Source organism: Naumovozyma dairenensis, chromosome 5, assembly GCF_000227115.2.
Source record: "Naumovozyma dairenensis CBS 421 chromosome 5, complete genome".
Taxonomy (NCBI): Eukaryota; Fungi; Ascomycota; class Saccharomycetes; order Saccharomycetales; family Saccharomycetaceae; genus Naumovozyma; species Naumovozyma dairenensis.
In genome coordinates, this window is record NC_016483.1 from 1,078,578 (window position 1) to 1,104,804 (window position 26,227).

At 34.8% G+C, this 26,227-nt stretch overlaps 7 protein-coding genes and 1 non-coding gene across 8 annotated transcripts; 4 read left to right on the forward strand and 4 right to left on the reverse strand.

The window, feature by feature from the left end:
• Nucleotides 1-230: 230 nt before the first annotated feature.
• GPP2 (glycerol-1-phosphatase HOR2) lies at nt 231-983 on the reverse strand (the record flags this gene model as incomplete). The annotated part of the gene is made up of 1 exon (XM_003670492.1): nt 231-983. One exon carries the CDS (start codon nt 981-983, stop codon nt 231-233), a length of 753 nt encoding a protein of 250 aa, XP_003670540.1.
• Nucleotides 984-2,113: 1,130 nt separating this feature from the next.
• On the reverse strand, nt 2,114-3,766 carry VHR2 (Vhr2p; the record flags this gene model as incomplete). The annotated part of the gene is made up of 1 exon (XM_003670493.1): nt 2,114-3,766. One exon carries the CDS (start codon nt 3,764-3,766, stop codon nt 2,114-2,116), a length of 1,653 nt encoding a protein of 550 aa, XP_003670541.1.
• A 1,405-nt stretch (nt 3,767-5,171) lies between these two features.
• Nucleotides 5,172-6,857, reverse strand: ICL1 (isocitrate lyase 1; the record flags this gene model as incomplete). Its single annotated transcript, XM_003670494.1, has 1 exon — nt 5,172-6,857. The coding sequence occupies one exon, from the start codon at nt 6,855-6,857 to the stop codon at nt 5,172-5,174; it is 1,686 nt and encodes a 561-aa protein (XP_003670542.1).
• A 763-nt stretch (nt 6,858-7,620) lies between these two features.
• NDAI0Etrna19S lies at nt 7,621-7,702 on the reverse strand. The gene has a single exon. It is a non-coding gene; the product is annotated as a tRNA-Ser (tRNA).
• A 5,602-nt stretch (nt 7,703-13,304) lies between these two features.
• NDAI0E04830 (uncharacterized protein) lies at nt 13,305-14,324 on the forward strand (the record flags this gene model as incomplete). Its single annotated transcript, XM_003670495.1, has 1 exon — nt 13,305-14,324. One exon carries the CDS (start codon nt 13,305-13,307, stop codon nt 14,322-14,324), a length of 1,020 nt encoding a protein of 339 aa, XP_003670543.1.
• Nucleotides 14,325-19,263: 4,939 nt separating this feature from the next.
• RGI1 (Rgi1p) lies at nt 19,264-19,749 on the forward strand (the record flags this gene model as incomplete). The annotated part of the gene is made up of 1 exon (XM_003670496.1): nt 19,264-19,749. One exon carries the CDS (start codon nt 19,264-19,266, stop codon nt 19,747-19,749), a length of 486 nt encoding a protein of 161 aa, XP_003670544.1.
• A 2,382-nt stretch (nt 19,750-22,131) lies between these two features.
• On the forward strand, nt 22,132-24,114 carry MOT2 (CCR4-NOT core ubiquitin-protein ligase subunit MOT2; the record flags this gene model as incomplete). The annotated part of the gene is made up of 1 exon (XM_003670497.1): nt 22,132-24,114. The coding sequence occupies one exon, from the start codon at nt 22,132-22,134 to the stop codon at nt 24,112-24,114; it is 1,983 nt and encodes a 660-aa protein (XP_003670545.1).
• Nucleotides 24,115-24,553: 439 nt separating this feature from the next.
• SNP1 (U1 snRNP complex subunit SNP1) lies at nt 24,554-25,525 on the forward strand (the record flags this gene model as incomplete). The annotated part of the gene is made up of 1 exon (XM_003670498.1): nt 24,554-25,525. The coding sequence occupies one exon, from the start codon at nt 24,554-24,556 to the stop codon at nt 25,523-25,525; it is 972 nt and encodes a 323-aa protein (XP_003670546.1).
• Nucleotides 25,526-26,227: the final 702 nt, after the last annotated feature.

Sequence of the window (26,227 nt, forward strand, 5' to 3'; positions counted from 1 at the left end):
GTATTATTATTATTTTTTCATCATTATTATTATATTATGTATATTATTATATCTATTAGTATATCTATTAGTATAAATTCTTTTGAAGTTTCATTATAAAACTCATTTCTATCATAATTTTTTTTCTATAACATCTTTGAAGCTAATGTACAAATAGAAGAAGTCATTAAATTAAAGAGTAATTTTTTTTCTCAAACATAAAAGTGGGATATATCTTTTATGATTTAGAATTACCATTGTAATAAGTCATCCTTGGCGTATAAGTAGTCGTCAAAGATGAATTCAACTTCATCAGTTTCAGCATCATAACTACCGACTCTAATAGATTCGTGGTTCTTAACAATGATGTCACATCCCTTTTCCTTTAAGAAATCTAAATCAAAAGTAGTTGCAATACCAACAATCTTACAACCAGCGGCCTTACCGGCAAGGATACCAGCTGGAGCATCTTCAAAGACAATGACTTTAGATTTAGATGGGTCCTTTTCGTTAATTGGGTAACCTAAACCGTTTCTACCCTTCAAGTAAGGTTCTGGGTGTGGTTTACCTTGTTTAACATCGTTAGCGGTAATGAAGTAAGTTGGTCTCTTAATTTTTAATAGATCGAACCATTTGGTAGCCATTTCACGGGTACCAGAGGTAGCGACGGCCCATTTTTCCTTTGGTAATTTGTTTAAATCGTTACATAATTTAACGGCACCTGGGACTTCAATGGAGTGTTCACCGTATTTTTCTGGAATTTCACCTTCCAACTTGGTGACTAATTCTTCATCAGCAAAATCTGGGGCAAATTTAGCGATTGCATCGTAAGTTCTCCAGCCGTGAGAGATGTGGATAACATGTTCAGCATCAAAGTATGGCTTGTCCTTACCGAAATCTCTCCAGAAGGCAGCAATAGCACCTTGAGAGATGATGATGGTACCATCGACATCGAATAAGGCAGCGTTAACTTTCAAAGATAATGGTTTAGTAGTTAGACCCATTGTGTGTAATATATTATTAGCTGGATTTGTTATAGTTTCTTTATTACTCTATCATTAAAAGAATCTTATAATAAAAACTCATTTATAATAAAGTTACTAATTCTTATATATATTTTGTATAATCTAAAATTTTTTTCAAAAAGATATAAAGAAAAGAAACGAAAACACTCTCGATGATGCGGAAAAAGAAAAGATTTGCATCGAGTATCATTGACGTTTCTTTTTCATTGTACCAAGATTAGTCCGTAGCAACTGAAAAAAACCCAGCCATTACGCCTGACGTATGTTTATAATTTTACTTTCGTTTTTTTTCCCTCGTGGCGGCTACCTACAAATTGACCTATTTAGTATGAGGTGTCTGGATGATAACGCCAAATTTTGGGACAAAAAGTCCATATGAAATCAGAGTCATGCATAATGGGCCAAAACCCTTCCTTTCCCGTGCGGAGTTTATCTTATCAGGTTGACTTCAATTAAAGAAATGTGAGACACGTACTTTGAGAAAGTGGATATTAGGGTCAAAATGTTTTTTTTGTACGTATATAAGGGAAACCACGCGGCTCGACATTGCGCCAGGTTTTAGTCTTCCTCTATATTAAAATCGGAACTTCAGCTGCCACTTCTTTCGATGGGAAATGGGTGTTTAATCAACTTTTTTGAGTATGTCCTCGTAAACGCGATAACTTTTAGGGATCCTTAATTAAAATTCTACCAAAGTTTAGGCTGTGTCTGAAACCTAATTTTTGTAAATATATTATGTACTACCTGAATTTTTTTCCCTCACGTGCATACAATCTTGATCAATACACATAATCATCCCCTCAGTCATGTGATCAGTTGAATTTGGAAGGAGAGACCTAAGTTAGTTAGGTGTTGACACAAATTATAAAGATCACGCACGAGAACTTCGTAAATGTTGTACTATAATCAAGAACAAAGAATTAAGACAATATAAAACAATAAAGAAAGAAGATGCAATTCCAATTTAAATCGATACAATATCAGTGTTGTGTATAATGGTAAATATGTAAAAGAATTGTATAAAATCAAATGTTTGGATGATTAAAGAATGTTAAGAAGTGATGGAAAGTTGTGAATGTTCATATATTAGTCTATTGGATATCTTTTTTTTAATTGCTATTGCCAAGCAACGGTTTAGGTTGTGGTAGTGTTCCATTTTCAAATGATTTTCTGACTGTTAGGAATGGTGAATTGGAGACTGTTTTAGAATTTTTGGTAATCCTGTTCATTATTGAATCTAATGAACTTGTTTCTAATGATGATGTCGATGATAATGGAATTGACGCTCTTGGAAGCGTACTATTGGCAGCTTGTTGTTTTGCGGTTTCTGGGCTACTAGCATGCAACGAAACAGCACTTAAGATAGAGAGACCATTCAATTTATTATTATTAGTTGGTTCTAAAGTTAATGGTTTTACTGACTTCTCTGTCTTAATGGAGGCCTCGTTACTCTTATTGTTGTAATTTAGTAGTATATGATGAATTACTTCATTCAAAGGGTATAAAATGGAATCGAACCCAAAATCTTTTACTATGGACCCCATGATAAGATATAAGAGTTTGATTTGATGATCTTTGGATATTATTGATGACGCAAAGATTGAACTAAATAGTGAAGATGAAATTGTGGCGTAGTATTCTGTGGAAGATGTGATGGAAATCATATTAGTAATGGCAGATTGGCCTAAATTTCCAAAATATCTCTCAAGAACGAATGAAGTAGAGGCTTTAACTGACATTTCACCTAAATTTTCCAAGTTAACAAAATTATTCTCCAGGATTAGATTCTTATTATTATCAACTAGTGTCAAACAAGTTCTTGAACGATGAATCTGATTGAATAATTTCTTCTTCAAGAAGATTGGGACGTCATCCGCTGTAATGTCTGAAACAGAAGAAGATGATGCTGATGAGTATTTGGAATCAATAGAAAACTGCTTAGAATAGTTAATTAGATTAGTAATTGTTGTATTCATTGACTCTTGAGAGTTTGATACGGGGAGTGATGAGACTGGTGTTACAGATTCTGCCATTCTTGGTTTAACAATGTTTGATGACATAGGAATGGATGAAAGAGCATCTTTGACTGATGGTAAGGGAGTTTGACATGGTTTTATGGTCATGGCAGTAGATTGTGCTGGTGATAGCACAGTCTTATTACAATGTTCTGGAGGAACGCTAACCGTTATATTAGAGGTATTAGGAGGTGTTGGTAATGTTGAGGATGCTTCTTTCTTGATGTTTGGTAATGGTGTCTGAAAAGTGTCTTGATCGGAACGATTTGATTCGTCATCGGAACCGTATGTACTAGAGCCGCTACCTGAACTTGAATTAGAATTCTTTGCAACTTCTTCTAAGTTTGCTAATTCATCTTGTGAATAGGTTTTGAAAGGATATAAAGTATTTTTCTTTTTAGAGCGCTTCCTATTTCTTCTAACGGATTGAACGGCAGCAGTAACTAATTTTTCGAATTCATTAGCGTATAATGAGGAATAACCGAATTCGCTTCTCAAAAGGGTAGCGATTTGTTTAATATTATCGTCTTGTTCACTTGCCTTACGTTGACTCAATCCGAAACGATCAATTAATTCTAACCTTCTACTAGAAAATTGTTTCCACTTTCTCTCATCTGTGAAGTTTAATTGTTCCCTTATCTTATGTGTAGTACCTTTGCCGGACAGCTTGGTAATTTTATGATTTTTATTTAATTGAGGAGTGGGAGTAACAGATGGCATCGATACAAAATTTGTAGTCTCTGTCATGGTTTAAGTATGCTAGTTATCCTATTTGATCTATTGATGATATATATATAGTACTCGCACAACTGCAAACAAAGATTGACAAAATTGAAAGTGGTTCGAAACATATTTCGAAGAAAGTGACTGATCTACAGAAAGTTTGATTTCTTTATATACTCAAAACATGGCTTACAGTAATTGATTACAAGAGGCTCACCTCATCTTCTCGACCAGGAAAAAGTTTTCGTTGACTAAGAGGTATAATACGGCTCTTTTAAAATCATACTATTCTAAGTTGCAGAAAAATTACGTAGTTTTAGTCTTCTGACAAGACTCCTGTCCTCTTTCTCTTCCTCTTCCTCTCCCGTAAAGTCTTGGGAAGGTGACTTCGAATCAAATTGCCCTTACTATTTCGAGGTGTACACTTTAGTATACGCACGTTTATGTTTTCGAGAAAAGTTTTGACACAATTGCCATTTTTTTTGACAGAATTTCGCCTTACGTAGTTGGGAACTCGGAAACTTTGTGTAGGTGTTTCTGAGGAAACGGGCCGTGACTTTTCCCGACGAGAGGAGAGGAGGGGAGCGATCGTCAATTTTTGATGCCTTACCAAAAAACTCGGCTTGGCAAACTTCGAGTCAATGAGTCGTTACTCTTATTTCGATGACTACGGCAGATATTTTGTCCATCACCTTTCGGGTGGTCGGTTCTCCTAGCCGGATTTCTTTAGTTTGCGGGGGGGGACCAGATGCCAAGTTGCCAGAGGAAAGGCTCCAAAATCAAGTAACCGCTTTGCGGCACTATAGTTTCCCTCCCTGAGGCCGATATATTGGAAAAGAGGGAAACTCGCCTAACTACTAACTTTTAATCAAGGATGGCCTTACCCTCCCGACCTTGTTTTTGATGGAAGGGAAAGTGAAACATACAAAATGACAATATACGTATACGTTTGTAAAAATGGAAATTCGAAAAGAGCTAACCGCGGGATCTCACGAAATAACCTTATTATTGCTAATTTTGCCGCGGAAGATATTCAAATATTCCGCGGACGTTCCAACATTGAATTTCGCATGACTTCCCTTAACCGAAAGTCCAGAAATCTTATTTTTTCAGTATTATTATTATTTTTTTTTAATGTGAATTCACCCGATTTACAGATAACTCATTATTACGTAATGCCCTATTTATGTTAGAGCTTATGTAAAAGGGTTTAAGAAAGAAAGAATAATAGATTTATAGGGAAAAATTAATGGATATAGATTATATCATAATCGATAAGAATATATAATATACGGAGTATTTTAGAGACATGTAAAAGGTAAAGACGAAAAAAAGTATTCTAATTTAGAGGCCATAACAAAGGTGAGCTGAAATGTTCGTTTGCATGGTAGGCAAGTACATAGGTGTACATTGATGTAATTCTTCTCGTTTATAATTTACTCACTTCCTTGAATTGATCTTCTGTAACACCTTTACCCATAGCAGCGGTAGCACTGACACCACCTTGAGCCAATTTCAATAAACCATCAATATATTCAGCACCGGACCATTTCTGATGTTTTAATACGTCAACACCATTATCCATTTCCTTTTGTTGAACATTTTGAGCATAAGCCATCATGCCATATTCAGCAAAATCTCTTGTGAAGTTATGAGAAGCTAATGCTGTAGTATGTAGACCCGCTAAAGTGATAAATTGCCAAATGTAACCTAAATCACCTAATCTTTGAATAAAAGTTTTTTGATCATCAGGGGACATAACTTTGGTCCAATTGAAAGATGGAGATAAATTATAAGCTAACCATTGATTTGGATATTTAGCCTTAACACCTTCAGCAAATTCCTTTGCTTGTTCATAATCAGGATAATTAGATTCCATCCAAACTAAATCAGCATATGGAGCAAATGCACGAGCTCTCATGACAGCACATTGAGTACCGCCTCTGTATCTATATAAACCTTCTCTAACACGAGGTAATTCCCAATTGAAATGGATTTTATGACCTAATAATTGTTTACCTAATTCTTGAGCATCATTATGAGAAGTTTCAGTTAATGGTCCAACTTGAGCATTAAATTTCTTGATTTTCTCATCCTTTTCTTGCTTAGATAATTTATTGTCAGATAAAACTTCATCGCGGAAAGCTTCATGGAATAATTTCAAACCAGCCTTTTCACACCATTCCTTTTCCAGTGTTTCTAATTGATTGGAATCATAACCTTTATTTATAGCATCATTCATAACGTCAGCAAAGGAGATTTTAACGTCAGGGTTAGTAGCACCAACAATGAAATAATGATCTCTAACATCAATGGTGGAACTAATCAAAGTACCAGCCTCTGAATCAGTTCTAGCGACTAAGATTAAATTCGAATTCAAGATATCAGCACACATTCTAATGGTAGTCAATCTATTAATATGTTCTTGCACCGGGATGACACATCTTCCAGCCATGTGACCACATTTCTTATTAGTAGAAGTTTGATCTTCGATATGAATACCTGCAGCACCACGTTCAATGAACATTTTGGTCAATTTGAAAACAGCAGTAAGACCACCATGACCTGCATCAGCATCAGCTATAATTGGTCTCATATAATCGATGGCTGGACCCAATTTTTTCAAGTCATTTGGAGATGAACATTGAGCTCTATCTTGGAATTGTTTCTTATCATGGAACAATTGAGCTTTGAAGAGATGTTCCACCTTATTGGGGACTGTATCCATTGGATAATCAGCTAAATCTGGGCCCGGTTCATTAGATGTTGACGCGGTAGAGGAACATTGCCAACCGGAGACATAGATGGTATCAAGATATTTAGCCATTTGAGTAACTTGGACTGGATCCAACGCACCGAATGTCTTGGAGACAGTATTGTTGTTATAATGATTTTGTAATAGCTTGAATAATTTGGTAGCCATTAGCGATGATTGGTATTCAACGGATGGGAAGGAACCACGTCTGATGGCGATATCCCGTGCTGTGTATGCTCTCTTTGTGGAACTCCAACGTGGTTGAGACCACCATGATTCTATATCGGCACAAGATTTCTCGATTTGGTTTTGTACGTCGTAGAATTCCTTTTCAGATGAGTCTAGTACTGAAGTTGGCATAGTTGTTGTTTATTTTTGCTTGAGAATATGGAATATATATATACGGTTGTATAATATAATATGGTTTTGATCTTTTCATTAAGTAGAAAGAGATATAACAAGAGAGAGGAAAGGTAAATTGGAATCCTGTATAATTAAATTCAATGAAATGAATTTATGTATTTATATTATTTTTTTCAAAGGACAATGACTTAGATCTCTTTATTGAAATGCGTAATACTATTATTAATTAGGGAAGTGTAACTCAAACCAATGTATCAACTAGGCTCAATTCCATAAATGAATCCCGCTTCCAAACTGTGTCGTATATTATAATGTACATTGGTTTCTGGAATCCTTCCCTAATAGTTGTAGTACGTAGTGGCGCTGCTGTTTGTAGTAGTAGTAGTAGTAGTAGTAGTCAACGAATATGATTTAGCCATCCCCATATACTCCGGATGTAAGGTAAAGTAAAGTTACAGCCAACCAGATTGGAACAAACACAATTTTTCAGTTTTTGTGTTACCGAAAGAAGATCTGTTTCAGTGAGTGGGTTGTTCAGTCATAATTAATCGTGTTCATCGCCGTTTAATGACGTCTCTCAAGATCTGTGTTCCGTACTCTTTATGAAGCTATCGGAAAGATGGACAGTGGTTCATCCAGCTTATACTCTCTCTTAATTTTTCTTAATGAGATAAACGCCGATCTCGGTAATGTTACCCATAAAAAATTAGCTTTATATCAGCATCCGGATCAGCGGAGGTTTCAAAAAACCTTAAAATAACGACACCAGCAGGATTTGAACATGCGCGGGCAGAGCCCAACAGATTTCAAGTCTGTCGCCTTAACCACTCGGCCATAGTGCCTAACATTTACAATGTGTATTGTATTGAGGGCTCGGATCAGTGCGGTTTCAGTGGCGAGATACTAAAGTTAAATACTTAATATAAAGACTTGCAGTGGAAGCGACTTCTTAAGTATGCGAGTATCTGCTTAATTCAATTATCGTTATTCTTCTTGTCCTATTTAGTATATAATTATAAACATATATAATTATTAAGGACATAGTATTGGGATCTTATTAAGATCATCTTACTCGATATTTATACGTTTCTAAAACGTGTTTATTATCGAGGATTCTAGTATACAATTCTGTCGATCAGTTTGGCTTATTCAACTTCATTAGTTATTTCCTCAATGGGTAATTTCATGTATTGTGATTGGGTGTGCATCATGTTTCAAGTTAGTTCATGTTTCAAGTTAGTTCAAGTTAGTTCATGTTTCAAGTTAGTTATTCTATATCGGATGCGGCACTCGTATACCGAGATGCAATGGTAGGGGAAATTCGGTTATTGATATCGGATAGCGGGTTAATCGAGTTTGACCTAAAGTAGTGATTTCACAATACCAAAATGTGTTACTTATAGTATTAGGGCTGATGATCTTGAAAATAATGTCTGGGAATGAGATGCTTCCACCGTAATTGTTGTGAGTATCTCGATGCATATTCGTTATCGTTTGTAATTATTGTATTCTTCCACTTGAAGAACACCGTATCTAGTTACCTATTTCTTCGTTATGTTGTTCTTGCATAACTATATATGCAGGATATACATCTCTAAGAAAATGTCCTCACTCTTTTATATTCTTTGAAAAGATTTTAGATAGCATCAAGACTTTTAACTAAACACCTTGTTTCAAGGCATATTTATTCTTTGACGCAGTTGCTGCAGCTCTCTCTATACTCATACACAACCCACAGGATTATGTGTTAACTCCCGTTTGGAGAAACAATAGATTGTTAGGCTTCACTGTCATATTCAAGTCTTCTATCTCCAACAAGTTTCAAAATTATTCAGTGATATTCAAGCTTAAGAGGGCTTGACAATAATATCAAGCTCATAGTGTAATTATATAATAATGATAAGTCAAGACGATAAACATAACACAAAACTTATGATTTCTTATTACAGATAATGCTAAAAAAAAAACTTGCTTATGACTTCAATAGTTTTTTTCAATAAGCTGTATCTTATACGTGCCAATATACTTTATAATATAGCTAATAACCTAAATTCTATACCTGGTATATTCCAGCAGTTCAAAATAGGGTCGCTGTTATCTGGCCTTATTAATTTCATATACCAATCTATTTTGTATACGTACTGACAGTGTTGTTCGTTCTATAAAAGTAGCATCTGGGTGTCCGGGTGTATGTGTGTATGTGTGTGCGTGTCTCGATTCGATGTATCAGTTTCATTTGTAAGGCTTGATGGGTTGATTTAGAAAACTGTTGTGGATCTTGGATGTTCAACGAGCTCTTCGACAATCTGTTACGAATTATAAGCACCTATATCCCGGCTCCTTATCTTTCTTCTTTTAAGTACTTTCTCTGTGAGTTTTTTGTTAACTTCCCTTTGTTTTCGTTTATTTGCCACTTTCTTGCCTTTTTTCTTGGCTTTCTCGTCGTAGTTAGCCGCCTTTCGAGATTCAGATTTTAAAGATGGATATTTAACACCCATTGCCATATATGAAAAAATAGCCTCCTCACATCAAATCAAATAAAGATTTCTTACATCGGTATCTACAAACCCTGAAACGCTATATGGCAACTTTCCATAGTCCACTGGTTTTGGTTGCTCCGATTCAAAAACGTCCAATTTTGAGAGATTGACATTCATCCGAAGATGAAGCTCGTGGTTCATTACCTTGAAATTCATTCTTCGGAGTGTCGAGGTTATTCTGGGAAAGTAGAACTGTTAAGTCTGAACCTAATGTCGTTTTCATTAGTACTATCTTCATTTTCTCCACAATGGTGCTAATAATAATTATAGGATACGATATATACGATTAATATATTAATATTACTATTATTCCCCATACAATAATTGGTTATTAAAGATAAGTTATATTATTAGTATATAAAAGCATTGGAAGAAACAGCAAAGAGATTAGATGTGGAAAATTTACTAACTTCATTTCGAGGTAGTAGCCAAACAAACTCTAAGTAAACAGTATAGACTACGACACGCGCTTATCAACATTATGAACACTGGACTGTCGCGTTCTGGATTGGCGCACATAGGAAGCCGTCACAACAAAAAAAGTGACTACTAACAGTGGTAGATCCTGAAATTTATAACATCTTTAAATTTGTATAAATGTAAAAAAAAAAGAGAAATGCATCAGAATATAGTTATCCTTAGAAGAACATTCCTTCTCTGAACTCTTCTTCATTTTTCTCTTGATTTGTTTTGTTTCTTGTTTTTACTCCGCTCTCTTTCCCATTCCATCTTACCTATGAGCTTATTACAACCACGACCAATCCAATAAGAATATATAAAAAACCAACAGAAAATATATTGATTATAAGAAATGAAGTTGTGCTCAAAATTCTGGGTCCAAATAATGACGATAGCAACTGTGGCTTATGGGGCAATTATTCCTGAAATCAAACTAGACGATGAAAGTAATGATGTTAGGGACAGTATGTCTTTGTTAATAGCTAAACATAATGAGACCTTGACTAGTTTGAAAAAACATAGCATATGGGCCACATATGAAGATGTTGACGTAGATGAGCAGGCTATACTTCAATCTGAAAGGAGCCGCCATATCCTGGACTGTCGACCAGTAAAAATTAATCAAGCTACAATCGAAGAGGCTAGGAATATATTCAGGAAAAAAATACCCTCATGTTTCTGATGATGTCGTTGAAGGATATTTTTCGGACGTTAAGAGACCCCAAGTGGCAATAATTGAGGTTTCTAAAAATTCGGTTATCGATGATTAATCTTCTGTTTTTGCATATATTCATATAGGTAATAGGGTCATTGTCTCCCAAGTCGTCATCAATCTAGTTAAATATTTAATTCCATAATGTATATTTTAAATTAGGATATATCATTTTTTGGTAGTTGTCCATATGAAACCCAAACGTTTATTAATCATTTAATTGACCAATTTGAACAACAACTAGAAGCAAAGGGTGTCCTACAAGCATTAATTGCGAATAATCCGTGAATTTCAACACCTTGGATCAAAACAGATGGAAAAGAATTAGAACGAATTCCAAATAAACAGTGTAGATTATATATGACACACGCTTATCATAAGAACTAGGAGAAATTATATGAAAGGCTGAATTAATTGCTCTAAGCCACACCTAGGTTTATAGACTTAAGAATGGAATAGTATAAGTTGGGTATTAGTTGTACCCTGATCAAGAATAACAAGGACCCTATTAACGTGTTTAACCGCACATGTAACATGTAATGCTTGAAATTCTTTTCAAGAACTACTAATGATATCTTTGCATGCGAAGCTACTTCAGTGAACGTTACCAATCTTAGAACTTCTAGATATTTACCTTAAGATCCTCTATGTTTATTATATAAAATAAGTAACCTACGTTTATGTTACACTTGAACCTATTAATGGACCACCCTAAATTATCAACAAAAAATAACTTGCGTACATTATTGGAAGCAAACACGTTCTACGGGACATCCTTCTTTTAAAAAAGTGCGAAGTGGCCATACACTTGTCTTACTTGAGTATATGATATAAATAATATAACATGATCTCTTCCAAAAAAAACCGGAACGGAAATTAGTACCCTTTTCGCCGGCCTTTTGTAACGAAAGCTTATCGCCGATTCTAATTTTTTTCCGATGATATTTCACATGGTTGAAAACCCTCGGAGCACGAAACGAAGCCTCATTATTAGTTCTTTTCATTATTTTGTAACGAGATTTACCTGCGAAACATTCCCTTTGGGAGAAGGGGGGGGGGAAGTATAGGTCCGATGAACTTTCACAATCTGAAATACAAGCAGGAAAAAACAGTCGAAAGGCCCAGATTTCCAGTCCCGAGTAACCCACCAAAAAAGGGAAGGTCTACGTTAAAAATTCGAGAGGGTCACAAAGAGATGAAAAGTTCTTCCTATTCGGTTAGGATTTCTGCTTCTAAAATACACAAGAGCGCTTATAATCATAGGGTCTATTATCACTCTTCAAATGATGCAGACACACCAGAGCTTTCAAAACTTTTTTTTTGGGCTTAAATGTACATAAATAATATAGAATCTTCTTAGTCTCACTGTACAGCATTCTCAATAGGAAAACTACCTTCTCCAGGGTCACGGAGATCCCAAAAGTTGTTCGGACTGAAGATGTGACTGTTATTTAACGAAAATTATACTTTCCATATTCTCGTCATTGAAACTGTTCCTCTTCTTATCCAACATATTTTTTATATTTAGAAAGAGCATTTGATATCTACAGATCTCACTCCAATTGAAAGCAGATACTGAATGATGGTGGGTATACGCTTGCAACTCTTACCAGATGCCCAAAACTCTCTAATAAAATTATTGTTGTATCTTCGTAATATATAAAAGACATAAAGTAAACATCTTACACGTCTAGATAGGAGAAAAAAGGGTAAAAATGTTTCTTGGGGTTCCACTCAGGATAAAAAATCAAAAATAATGTTCAAGACAGGGGAAATTTCCAGTTGAATTTTCTCATTATCCCCGCGCAACAAACTTTGGGGATTTTGATCCGTTTTCGCGGAAGTATTTCAGACGGTGGAAATATCGTCGGAAAACTACTTTATAACGCAAATTCTTGGCCGTTAACAGTCCACTTCCACGGAACATTCTTCAATGCAACGTATTCATCTCAGTAAAGTTAATTCTTTCTGATATTCAATATTTAGGCAATGTTTAAATATCGCGCATGCAAACTCGTACGATTAAATGTACATTGTTCTCGATAATGTCGCCGTCTGTAGAAACTTGTCATGTTTTGGGTAAGAACCACTGTAGAAACTGTTACGTACAAAATCGAGGTTATAATGACATTCTTAGAAGGGCACTTTTTATGTCAAACCGTTTCTTCCTTATTATACTGGCAATGTACTTATGTACGTACAATACTGACAGATTCCTCAAAATGGGGACGTTGATCAAAAAACGTACGATACAGGTTGTTGCATTGATCTATTCATGCAGGGTTACTCGGTGGTGCTAAGTTTATTCTACGTACTTAATAACAATGGCCTTTTTTTAGAGCTTATAGTCTATCCCACTCCAAACAGGCGAAGCATTGAAGAGCAAATAATGACTTAACGTACGTGCGCAGGCTTAAATAAAAATGAACTCTAAACTTTAGTTTTACAAAAAATTTATAATACATATATCGACGTGCATGAGAAATTATTATGCATTCAGTGTCTGAACGGAATTGCTGATGTGCTTAAAACTTTTTTTTTGATTTCTGCCACTCAAGAATGTGAAAGCTACCCGATAGAAAAGGAGGTCAAAAATAGAGGATCATTCGATACAAGACATGTCCGTTATATAAATCAGTCAGTTTATGGTATCGTTGTACGTACGTGTGCTTTGATATACCGTTCTTTATCGAAACTAGTTGTAAAAATGGAGTTTTTCTCGAAACAACAAACATGCTTAGTTCAGTTCTTCTCATTATAATACAGGCTACTTACGTCCTGTCATCATTAATTAACTACCAAGACCAATCATTATGGAAAAGGGGAACTTTAACATGCCAAACAGTAATGAATGGATGCCCGGATTTAAATTTCGGATGGCATGCAGCTAACACCAACATTCTGAAATATTATTTAGATATATTAAATGTCGAGTGGTTGGGAAATAACCTCTATGAAATTACTATTCAAGTAACAGGTGAAGAACAAATTGACTTGAAATATCTGTATTCTTTGAAAATCATAGGTGTTCAGGGCCCTAAAAGCACAATCCAATTGTATGGTAAAAACGAAAATACTTTTCTAATTGATAGTCCTACAAATTATACAGTCACTTTTCAAGTATACGGTGGGGCCAAAAAAGACGAATGTAATATCTGGCTGCCGAATTTTCAAATTCAATATGAATATCTACAGGGTGATGCAAGTAAATACCAAAACACGTGGAAGTGGGGTACAACGTCCTTTGATCTATCAACAGGGTGCACCAACTATGACAATCAGATGAACTCACAGACTGATTTTCCAGGATTCTATTGGAATATGGATTGTAGAAACGAATGTGGGAAAAGTGCAACACTCTGGCGTCCTTCCACCGTCTCATCGAAAGTGAAAAGTACCGCTGCAAGCATCATTATTCCGACTATTGATGGCTCTTCAACCTCTACCTCTGATTCCTCCAGTTTTCTCAGTACGTTTTCCCAACGAAATTCAGTGCCAGTTTCGGATCCTTTATCATCCGTTGACTCGGTTACTTCATCCAGAGAACCTCTAACTTCAAGTAACTTACCATCAACCACAAGGCAATTGTACGTGACAAGTACAATAACTCAATATTTGAGTACTGTATATAATACCTACATTACCTATACAACGCGTTCCGATATTACTAGAGTCTCAATTATTATAGAAATAATAACCTCATATGAGAAATTATCAAACCGGCCAAGTATAACCACTGCCACGGATGTCTAAGTTAGACCTATATCATATAGGCTATATGGCGAAGGAGTGGGATTGGGACCAGGCCTGGGACGGAGGGGATTTTGGTTTATCCTAAGGTATTTCGGGCCTACCCTACCTTTTTTTAATCCCCGCCGAAAATCTTCAATCCAATCCTAATCCTATCCTAACCCAAAGTCTATCCTAATCCAATCCATTTTTTCGAGTACTCCATGAGAGCTTATCGGTAGTACCATATTAAGTGTTTCATGACAACTTTTTTTAGTGCAATATGTCTCAAATGTCTTCTTATCTGTACATATAGTATTTGAATGGATATTTTTTTATCTGCTTGAAAGTTTTAGCTGTCTTGAAGAGAATATTTCTGTTAATGTAAGATTACTCTTTTCATTTCTAGAAATAAATATTTTCATTTTTTTACAAAATGAAAATTACAAATTGCTTCTATTTACTGTTCTTGTTGATAATTGAAGTGTATGGTACAGTGCATGGATGTTGGAGTTGCTATTTTAACCAGATGTACCCCTTTGGGGTAGTATGCTCCTTTCCTACTTATAGGTGAGAGAAAATATATACTTATGTAAAACATATATGGAAGAAAAATTCCTCGTTTATTGCTCATAAAATTTAACAGTACATCACATCACATCGTGTTATAAGACATGTTCTGGAACAAGTTCATAAACTTTTAATGGAATAACAGATTTTGTTAGCATTTTCTCCAAAAATTGTAACAAGATCAACAGAACTGGCGAACATCAGTGAATGTTTTTCAAAAGATAAAAGAAAAATAGCTTATGAGGATTCTTGACCAACTAAAAGAGGATCTACAGAAAAGGCAACCATTGACTTACTTGAACCAAACAACGACAAACCAGTTGTCGACAATGCTAACCTTTTAGACCAAGCTGTCGAAGTAGTTGTCTCTTCAGTAACGGATAATCCGAACATTACCTTTTGACTTGTTTACTATGCTAAAACCTCAAAATTACAGTCATCCATCTTCACATTATTTGCCGAACTAATTACGAAGGAAGAAACTTCCAATGAAGTCCACAACTTTTGTCAGGTTTATAATGTAGCTGAGAAGACAATATGTAACTACTGTACTACTTGGGAGGACAAAACGACGTACTCAGATAATCCTTCTGAAAAACTGAAAAAAACAATTAGAACAACCCACAAACTTATTGATACTGAAAGGATTACCATCCATCAAATTTTGCTTGTTCCTGGTCAAGAGTCAGAGAAATTGGGAAGAAAAGCCGCTTAATATTAAGTTTTACTGCCAATCAAATTGTAGAACGTGACGTTTTTGAAGAACGCTCCATTTGCTTCGCAGAGGCTATGACCTCATACAGTGCAATTGGCAAGTCTACTTTCAAAAATGGTTTTGGTTTACATGTTCCAGGATTTCTTTGAGATGGAATTGGAAAAGCCTGAGCTCGAAAGTAATCACGGTTAGAAACAAGATAAAAACTTTTCTCAAGGATAACCTAGCAAAACTTCCTAACATGCTCGAGGAAACCGAAATAATTATGGACTGTACAGAGTCACATATAGGAGCAGTAATTTTAGGGAAATTTTCGATAATAAAAATTGCTGGATCTCCTTTTATTAGTTGTGAAAGTGATGATTTGGTTATCAAATACCAATCGTGGATATACAAGCAATAATCTCAATATCCTTAGTAAGATAGAAGAGTTGCTTCCAATAGCGATTCAACTTTAAAGGACTTATTTCAAGTACTAAGAAATAGAGATCAACGGAAGTGAGTTAAAGAAAAATGTACAGTATAAAAAATGTACTATAAAATCATATTATACCACTAATATTATTTCATTTTTAATCTCAATCCTTGTCCCAATCCATGATCAGAATAGACCACCCCTATTTTCAATCCTCAAATTTTGATATCTACCCTACTTTTTTTCAAAATTTGCTGCCCTATCCTAGCTTTTTCAACCTAATAATCCTAATCCATCCCAGGCCTGATTGGGACCAGCCAGGGGAGGGCTAGAAAATATTCTCTACCTCCCAGAAAATACGCCTACCCCCCGTATAGAAATTTGAATAAATCTTTATACGGCTCCTTTTACTCTAATTAATTACTAGTCATTTTTGAAAAAAAAAATTGTAATTTATCTGTACCCCCAATTTGACCCCCAATTTGACCCCCCAATTTATGCTTCTACCCCTGACTTTATCCCAAAGGCTTTTAATCCAACCCAACCTCACTCATGTCTGGTTGGGACTAGCAAACCAAATTTTTTTAGTATTGCGTAAAACAAGATTTAAAAAATGTGCGTTGTCCGGGGCCCGGCCCCGAAACCCATAGGCTAAACATAAAAGATTTCATTGGAAATAGAACTTGACTACCCGGGTGGGACAGGCTGCTGCTAACCGGAGATCTCCTTTAGAAATTCCAATGCTATGAAGCATTGTGTATATTTTTAAGGAAAAGTATCAGATAGAATAAATTCCAAGAACTAGTATGATTCAACTTCATGTATTTTATACATTACATTAGAAGACCAACATGTATTTAGTACCGACGTTGAATCATTTACATGCTGTTGTTTGCTTGAATAATTACGCGTCGTTTGCATTTTTGTTCCCTTTAATAGGATACATGGAGACATATGTCATTCTTTTTTCCTTTTTGTTCAAGAGAGCTTTTAAAGATACCTCATAAAACATTGTAGGATACACAATAAAATTTCCGTTCCTAAATTGAGGCGGCATTTTCCCCGACCTGCGCCAAAGATCAGAAACGACCTCGGAAGTTTCAACGGATAGTGCTTTGTACGCCTCAGAAACAGTGTCAGAGAAATGCACTGCAAAGTAAAAAGTCGATCTGTACTTTATCATTTACCCGAATGGGTAGATGTCGGTCCAAAAACGGTCCAACATCTGTGCCACTCGGGTATAAACCAGCTTCGCCTTTTAATATTTATTGTATTAGTTTAATTTAATCCATATTCCAATTCAGTCAAGAACTTTCATCCAACTTATTTACACCAACTCATGAACATTTCAATTTTAAAGTTTTCCCATCTATGAAGGTTGAGAGTGTATTCTTGAACGAAGAGTAGCAGCATTTCGACTTAATGCCAATGAATGGTTCACTGACGAGGAAATTGTTAAATTTTTAATCTCTTTGTTGAAGATGCGCTCAAAGTCGTCATTTTCAAGGATACCCACAAATTAAAGAAAGGTGATACTCAAGATGGCGAAGACCCTATATTCCGAAGAGTGGTCTTCCAGACAGTCCAAACACTGCAAATATGTTATCTTAAGGAAAAGTGAATGTTGATAGCGAAATAAAAGTCGCGGCTATCAAAGAAAGAAAGAAGGGTAGAAAATAAGCGGATCTAAGACACAAGCAGTAAAGAGAACTCTGTGTGTATTTTTAGATAGATTTCTATGTAGTAAATAATATAATTAATATAAAATAAAGAACAGAAATAGGTTAGAAGGAAAGATGTCTAATCTTTGCTCCCTTTTTAACTAAAGAAATTTTCTGGGTATTAGAATAGAGCTACAGTGCTTTCAGAGTGTCACTGTTTGCTTGCTTGAACTGTGTCTCAGGTTAGTGTGTCATCTTTGTCAGTGATTTCTCAAATGACTTGATTTAGACCGGGTCGAAATAGCGGGGACTTCGATCGGTACTAACAATGTCCGCTGACAGATGAACTGCAAACTTTAAGTTTCAGTCTATTCTGGCCTAGGTAAATGTCCAGCTTAAATTAGAGTGATGAATTATTTACGTAAGTATTAGAATTTGTCGAAGCTGGTTGAACGAAAGAAAGCGGTAACGATTTGGAGTCTATATGTACGAATTAACTAGCGTGATAGTTAAAATGCGTCTTGTCAACTTGGCTCTCGACTCTTGATAGAGTAGTTGCAGTCACTACAATTACGTGTCAATATTGGTCAACCAAGAAACTTTTCTCTTCTATACTTATTTTTACAACAAATACGTGTGAAAAGTTTCTAGAAGAAAAATAAACTCTTCTATTTCATAATTAACCCCGGCTTACTGCATGAAAAAGGAATATGATTTTGATTTAATTGCGGGGGCTCCGTCCTGAGAAAAATCCGCACAGCCCATAAGAATCCCGTTTGAACATTAACTTCCTTTTTCCGTATTTGGAAATTTGGAAGCTGGAAAGAAGAGTTTCCCGAGCTGGTAATTCTTTCGCAAAAGTCATCGCGTTCTGTGGTGTTAGGATTAGTGGCTGGGGAGAGCCGCAAGGAGTTTATCCCCCCTCCCCCCTCGTACTTGTTCAAGGAGAAACCTCCCTAAAATCAAACTTGATCTCGGAACAGGACCAAGACCAATGTCGAGGGTGGACCTCATCAGGAAGCCCCTTTGATTTTCTTCGTACTCTTGTTCGTAATTCTCTGGTCGCGAAACAATATGAATCATTCGGTGGCTACCTGTGTTTTGGACTTGGAATGTTTACGAACTTTGCTTCCCACCCCCAAAAACTTTTGGGGGGTGGGAACATAACGTCACGTAGCATTAGATTTGAAATTTTCCATCAGAGTCAAGGGGTAATATTCTCAACACATGTAAGTCAATACGTACGATAGTACTAGTGCCAAAAAAAGCCAACCCCCTAGTGTTTACGCATATTTGTTCTAAAGCTCTGTCATAACCTGGCGCGAATACGTCAAAATAGTTAACCAATACTTTCATTACTTAATCAATTGCCCCTTGCAAATTCGACAAACACATTGAAGTATATGTCAGTTTTTTGTGTATAAAAAGTGCAAAATGTCAGCATTTTTCTTCTCGATCCATATGATTTTACTTTCTGTAATTGTTTCTTTTAATTTTTTCTTCATAAAAAAAACAAGCAAATATTCAACTTTCGAGTTAACGTATTTACTAAAAGCACTTTCAATCAAAACCAATCAAATCAGTAATTAATTATAGTTCATCATGGGTAAGAAGGATAAAGGACCAAAAATGACTACTGTTACCACCAAAGATGGTGAACAAGTCAAAGTTTTCGAAGAATTAGATGACTTTGAAAGATACTTAAAGTCTGAATTCGAAGACACAACAAGATTTGATAACATGCACTTAAAATTAAATTATTATCCACCATTCGTCATGCATCATTCTCATGATGATCCTGATAAGATAAAAGATACTGACAATTCTCATAATAAAAAGTTTGTTCGTCATTTACATCAACATGTGGAAAAACACTTATTGAAGGATATCAAAGAAGCTGTTAATCATCCAGATTTGAAATGGCATGATAAGTCGAAGGATGAATCTTTTGAAAAAATTGTGTGGCATTATGCTGAAGACACTGAATATAATAAAAAACCATTCAAGATGGAAGTTAATGTCGCTTGTAATCATTTAGATGCGATGGTTGAGGTGGATTACAGAACTGTCCCAATTACTCCAGCTTAATTCTTCTTTTTGTAATGATATTTTCTTTCAATTAATTGTTTCTAAAAGAACAATTCGATAAAGATATTAATGATAATGATAATGATATATATGTATTTAATTAACAAAAATACTTTTTTAATCTTCATACGTAGACTATTACATACAGAAAGTTTAAGGTTGATTGATTATTACACATCAATGTGCTGTTAAAAGGAATATCTGTGGGATAATATATATATTTCAAAAGTTAAAGTTGGAAAACATAAAACATTGTTGGCTATAAAAAATGAGAAACCTATTTTAATTACCATTCCAATAAGTGTCGTATTTGTACTGACGCTACTTTTTGTTCCCAGAAGGGACTAAAAATCAATTCTTGTATATTCTAATAATATAGTCACAAAAATTATTGAACAAATTGAGTTGAATCTATACATTTCCATTAGATAATTTTTTAAAATTCTTATCAAATATTGAAAATGCTAGCCTTCTTTCTTTACGAGGAAAGTTGTACTGCAAATTTTGATTGAAACCCATTACACACTTCGGAATTTTTTATACATATTTTTCAACAAAACGGACTTCACTTTTTAATACCCTTAAAATAAATAGAGTTCCATACAAAAAAATTTGACTAAAATAATGCATATAAGAATGAACAAAAATTTTAATTCTTGACCTTTTTCTTTCTTTCTTTCTTTCTTTCTTTCTTTACTTCTTTATTTCTGAAAAATTTCCCAAATTCTTGTTATTCTTCTTCTTGTATTGTATTTCCTTAATATAGTATTGAAAGAAATATACAGAAAAAATAACTAAGAAATGTTGCAAATTTTCTTGTTAGCAATTATTGCTCTATGTCAAACAATCCTGGGATGTATTATCCCAAATTCCCCGAACGCCACTGAACTAAATGAAATGGGTACGTTACATGAAAAACTCATGAAACATAAAGAGACCTTGCAAAGATTGAAAAACAAGGTTACTGGATTTAAATACAACCTTATCAACTGAGTTTGAATCCTAAAATTGGTTGAAAAAAAGGGGCAAAAAAGTTCTTCCAGGAAATAAAGGTCAATAATACCACACTGTCATTCACTCGAAAACATTTATTGGAAAGATTTCCAAATACAACTGAAGAGGTCATTAAGAATTATCTGCCTAATTTTGAAAAGCTACATGTCATGGTGGTGGAACTGCCAAAGTGGTATATTTCGCCTAATAGACAAAATATAACTTTAGATGATCTTATGTTATTGTCATCATTTTCAAAGTCATTAGTCCATACCAATTTTATTAATAGATTTTATTTTTCACAGTTTTTTTAATCAATAATAGCAATTCACTGCTTTCTATGACTGTTCACCATTTTGTACATTTCTACGGATTTATATAACCGTCTCACAGTTTTTTAATTAAGGTTGAAAATCACCATTTACCTTCAAGTTAAGTTCTATGTTTTTTTAGTATGATACACCATCTTATACAACAAAAAAATATTTATTCTCTTCAAAACGCTCGTAAAGGATGCATTCCCGTATGGATTGCTATCCTTTTCTAGGTTCTTTTTTTACTAATTTGCCTTGACTTTTATTTTTTAATATTTACTTTTGGCTCCAAACTAGAGAGTGAATCTACCTATTTTGTTTCAAGGAAAATATAAAAATTTTAATAGAGGAAATAAATAAAGATTTCTTGTATTTGGTGGATTTCGGTGGACCCAACCATACTAATTGAAGTGTCTACAGGCATATAGGGTGATTTGGTATTATGCAACGTAGTGTATAGAGACACCTGGTCGCTCACTCTGGGTGGAAGTATTCAATTCTGGAACGCAATACAACATTATCATCGAGATATTTGATGAAATACCGTTTTTCTAGAATTCAAAACCTCTAGAAGGTTCAAAGATTTCCTATACGGTTGCTATATTTATATATATATATAATGTGACTCCGCTCTGCTCTGGCACCTCTCATTTTGTGTGTCGTTTGTTTCCAGCATTCCGATCATGTGACTGGACATATTTCCAGTCACCTGACCTACGAATACAGAAACACCCAGACCCTGCACTGAGGTTTCCCCGAAGGACAAAAAGAAAGAAAAAAATGTTTTGAACAACGGAAAAACAAACACCGTTTCATATGGAATTCTCTCTATACGTAAAGTTAATTGATTGAAATAACAAAACAGTTAACAAAAAACAAAGCCCTAGTCTAGTATAATCTAACTTATTTCTTTCTCATTATTGTTTAACAATAGCATATACACCTCTTCTATAAAATTCCTAATTTGTAATACCTCCTTTTGCCAAAACTACTACGAAAAAAAGGATACAAATAAAAGCATAATAAACAAACTGAATAAAAATATCGAACTTTTAATTATTAACCTCCCGAAAAGATGACTATGAACCCACACGTCCACGATAATCTACATGATATTCAAAACACTCTAAGCAATTATGATACCTCCTTCCTCTCTGATGATGAAGAAGATTTCTGCCCATTATGTATCGAACCATTAGATATTACTGATAAGAATTTCTTTCCATGTCCATGTGGATATCAAATATGTCAATTTTGCTACAACAATATTAGACAAAACCCTGAATTAAACGGTAGATGTCCTGCATGTCGTCGTAAGTATGATGACGATAGTGTACGATACGTGGTCCTTTCTCCGGAAGAATTGAAATTGGAAAGAGCTAAATTAGCTAGGAAAGAAAGAGAAAGGAAACAAAAGGAAAAGGAACGTAAAGAAAATGAACATCCCAATAGGAAACATTTGGCTGGTATGAGAGTCATTCAAAAAAATTTGGTTTATGTCGTCGGAATTAATCCTCCCGTACCATATGAAGAGGTATCAAATGTATTAAGATCTGATAACTATTTCGGACAGTACGGTAGAATCAATAAGATTGTAGTCAATAGAAAATCGTCGCATAATAATGACTATCATTCGTCCTCATCTCCTCCCGGTTATGGGGTGTATATCACTTTTGCATCAAAAGATGATGCTGCCAAATGTATCGCTCAAGTAGATGGGACATATATGGATGGACGTCTCATTAAAGCAGCATACGGTACTACGAAATATTGTTCTTCTTATTTAAGAGGTTTACCATGTCAAAATCCAAATTGTATGTTCTTACACGAACCTGGTGAAGAGGCAGATTCCTATAACAAGAGAGAATTACATAACAGACAACAAGCTCAACAACAACAACAGCAGCAGCAACAACAGCAACAACAACAAGCACATGAATCACCATCAAATATTTATAATAGTAGAACTCCATTAAATAATCATCATGTTCCATTATTATCTCATTCAAATTCACATCTGAGTGGCATTGGAACATCCCCTGCTCCAATAAAAACCCAATTGCATCATAATGATCATACAAATACTTCTACTCCAGTATTGACACCTGCTGCTGTACCTTCTGGTTCAAATCCGTGGGGTGTCACGCAAAATTCTACTCCTGTAACAACTTCATTCAACTTATCGAAACCAAATAGCTCCATCCAGCTACCTACCTTAAATGATACTTTAGGCCAATTGAATAACGATAATGATCTCAGTACCAACAACAACAACAACAACACTAATAATATTTCAAATTCTGTACAAACTAGTGACTCAACAACGAATAATAACAATAACAATAAAAAGAAAAATAATGCTTCTATCGAAAATGAATACGTTGATCCATATGATGCTTTGAATGTCGCAGTGAAATTTTTAGATTCAAGATTGAATTCATTTGACAATTATAAAAATGAAACCTTCAAATTGAAATCAAATATTATTGATGATGAAACGTTTGGGCAATACCCATCATTATTTTCATGGAATAATATAAAGGAATCCAACGAAAGCGAAGGTATTTTAACGAAAAAATTAATTGAAATACTAGCCATCAAACCAGTCGATCATTCTGCCTCCGTTATACAATTCTTACAAAGTTTTAGTAATTTAAACGCCTCCTCTTCCACAAGTAACTCTCCAACCAATCTAGAAATCAATATGAACACGCTTTCACTTAATAACACCAACACTAATGCAAATACTAATAATCCTGATTCAAATCAAGTTGGTACACCAGCATCTCAATACTATGCAATTCCACAACAATTTCAAGGACAAATGCCGCAACAACTACCACAACAACAGCAGCAACAGCAACAACAACAAGTTCATTTGAATCTAGACATGGTCCCACCTCCACCACCAGGTATGTTTGCAGCACCTCCCTTACAACAACAAGCAGGGAACCAAGATCCACAACAACAGCCACCAATGAAGGACTCTAGTACGAATTCTACCGATTTATTGAATCAATTGATCAGTGGTAGAAGAATGGCGACCGCACGTAATTAAAAACAAGAAATAAAGAAAGAGGTATTGCATTAGGGAAAAAGTTAAAACGTTCTTGGTAAAGTAAAGTACCTTACGCTTAACTTTATTATATATATTTCATTTTTACATATATAGATCCAGATACACCGCATCATTTAATAAATATATTAATACATAATCACAACTTCTCTATATTTCATGTATTTAATCAGCACGAAACTACATGCGTTTTATATTTTAGCACTACGGATGGCTATTCTTGATGTCCTTGTGAAATTTTGAAATTCATTCCAAAACCGCGCTTACTTTATGTAAAACTAGTATTTAGAAAAGATATGGAAAATTCTGTACTTCTAGGATTATGTCCATTGAGTTCATATATCATAGATACAAGAACTTAAACAATATGGATAAGTAATCATATAAAAAAGGACCTCAACATAAAACCCTCAACGAACTTATGGCACCATCATCGAGGATTACCGACGTTTCAAAAATCTCTTCTGATATTTCTACTATTTTCAAACCAAGACCTCCATTAAGGCATTTCAAACCCACCGACTATCCTGTACATAGAAGAAGAACGAATCCCAATATTACTGGTATATCAAAATATATTAATAGCCATCTATTAAGTTACGTAAAGGAATACTCAACTACTACAACTACCAATTCGGAAGTGACTGAAAATAATGAGGTTGTTCTTGGGAATAAAATTGCTCAAGAGAATAAGGAAGCATTAGATAAATGGAATCCACACGAAGACCCAAACATAAAAGATACTGATCCATATAGGACTATTTTTGTCGGGAGGTTACCATATGATATTGATGAACTTCAATTACAAAAACATTTTTTGAAATTTGGACAGATTGAAAAAATAAGAATTGTGCGAGATAAATTTAATAATAATAAATCAAAAGGGTATGGATTTATAGTTTTTCATGACCCCATAAGTAGTAAGATGGCTTGTAAGGAAATAGGTGTACATCGAGGATTGGAAATCAATGGACGGATATGTATCGTTGATATCGAGAGAAGTAGAACTGTTAAATATTTCAGACCAAGACGGTTAGGTGGCGGACTTGGTGGGAGAGGATACAATCAACGTGATATTTTTACTTCAGCATCATCATTATCGTCAGTACGTAGTCGTAATTATCCAGAAGTGAGGCATAGACCTGTGGCAGGTGAAGGTCGTTATAGAGGATCTGGGTTTACGGATGAATATCAAAATAAAATGCCAGGATCTCATGGTAGATTTAATCCATCTTTTCCTCAGAGCAGCAGATATAATAGTACGATCCCACTGCCTAGTTATGAAGATGGAACCAGCGCTACCGAAAAAGTGACAGCAACAATAGGTTATAAATCGAGAACATCAAGAACAAAAGAAAAGGTATCGAAAAAACCAGAGATTCCAGATTACTGAACATTTTCAAGTAAGCACGCTATATAAATATATATTATATTATATATCATCTAAAAGTGGTGCAAAGTCTACATTCACCTACCAAGAAGGAATAGGTATATATGTCATGTTTGTTTGGCAATAATATCACTTTCATATTCAAGAGATTTTAGCCATAGTGGTATTATTAGAATGTAAAAACAGACAACTAGCTAGATTACGCTAATATCATAAAAAAAATATTTATTGCTAAAGAATAGGCTTTAAAACGGCACTAGACAGGGCAAAACTAAAGGTTACATCGTTAATTGACGGTGTAGTTATCGATAGATAGATTATACAATCATCAGAACTCAGGAAAATAATAATCCGCAGTAAACAACATGGATAGTTATCCAACCTAACTGATCCGTGATTTATCCGGCGGATACAACATCTTTCTTCCCGAGCTTCGGGTTTAAAAGAATGGAAATCGAACTACGTAGTCTCCGACTTCGCTAATTTTTTCACTTAACGGTCATTCATTTCGGAAAACTTTTTTTCAAATGAGTCAATCTTGGCTGCCACTCTGAGAATTCCATATAAAGAGGAAATTTTTCGAAAAATAACAGATACATTCGCTATCCACTTCCTTTAGGATCTCTTTTGATCGATTACTACCTTCTTACAATCATTATTCTTAAAACGTCACAAATCCATTTACGTTTCATTAAAACAACATAA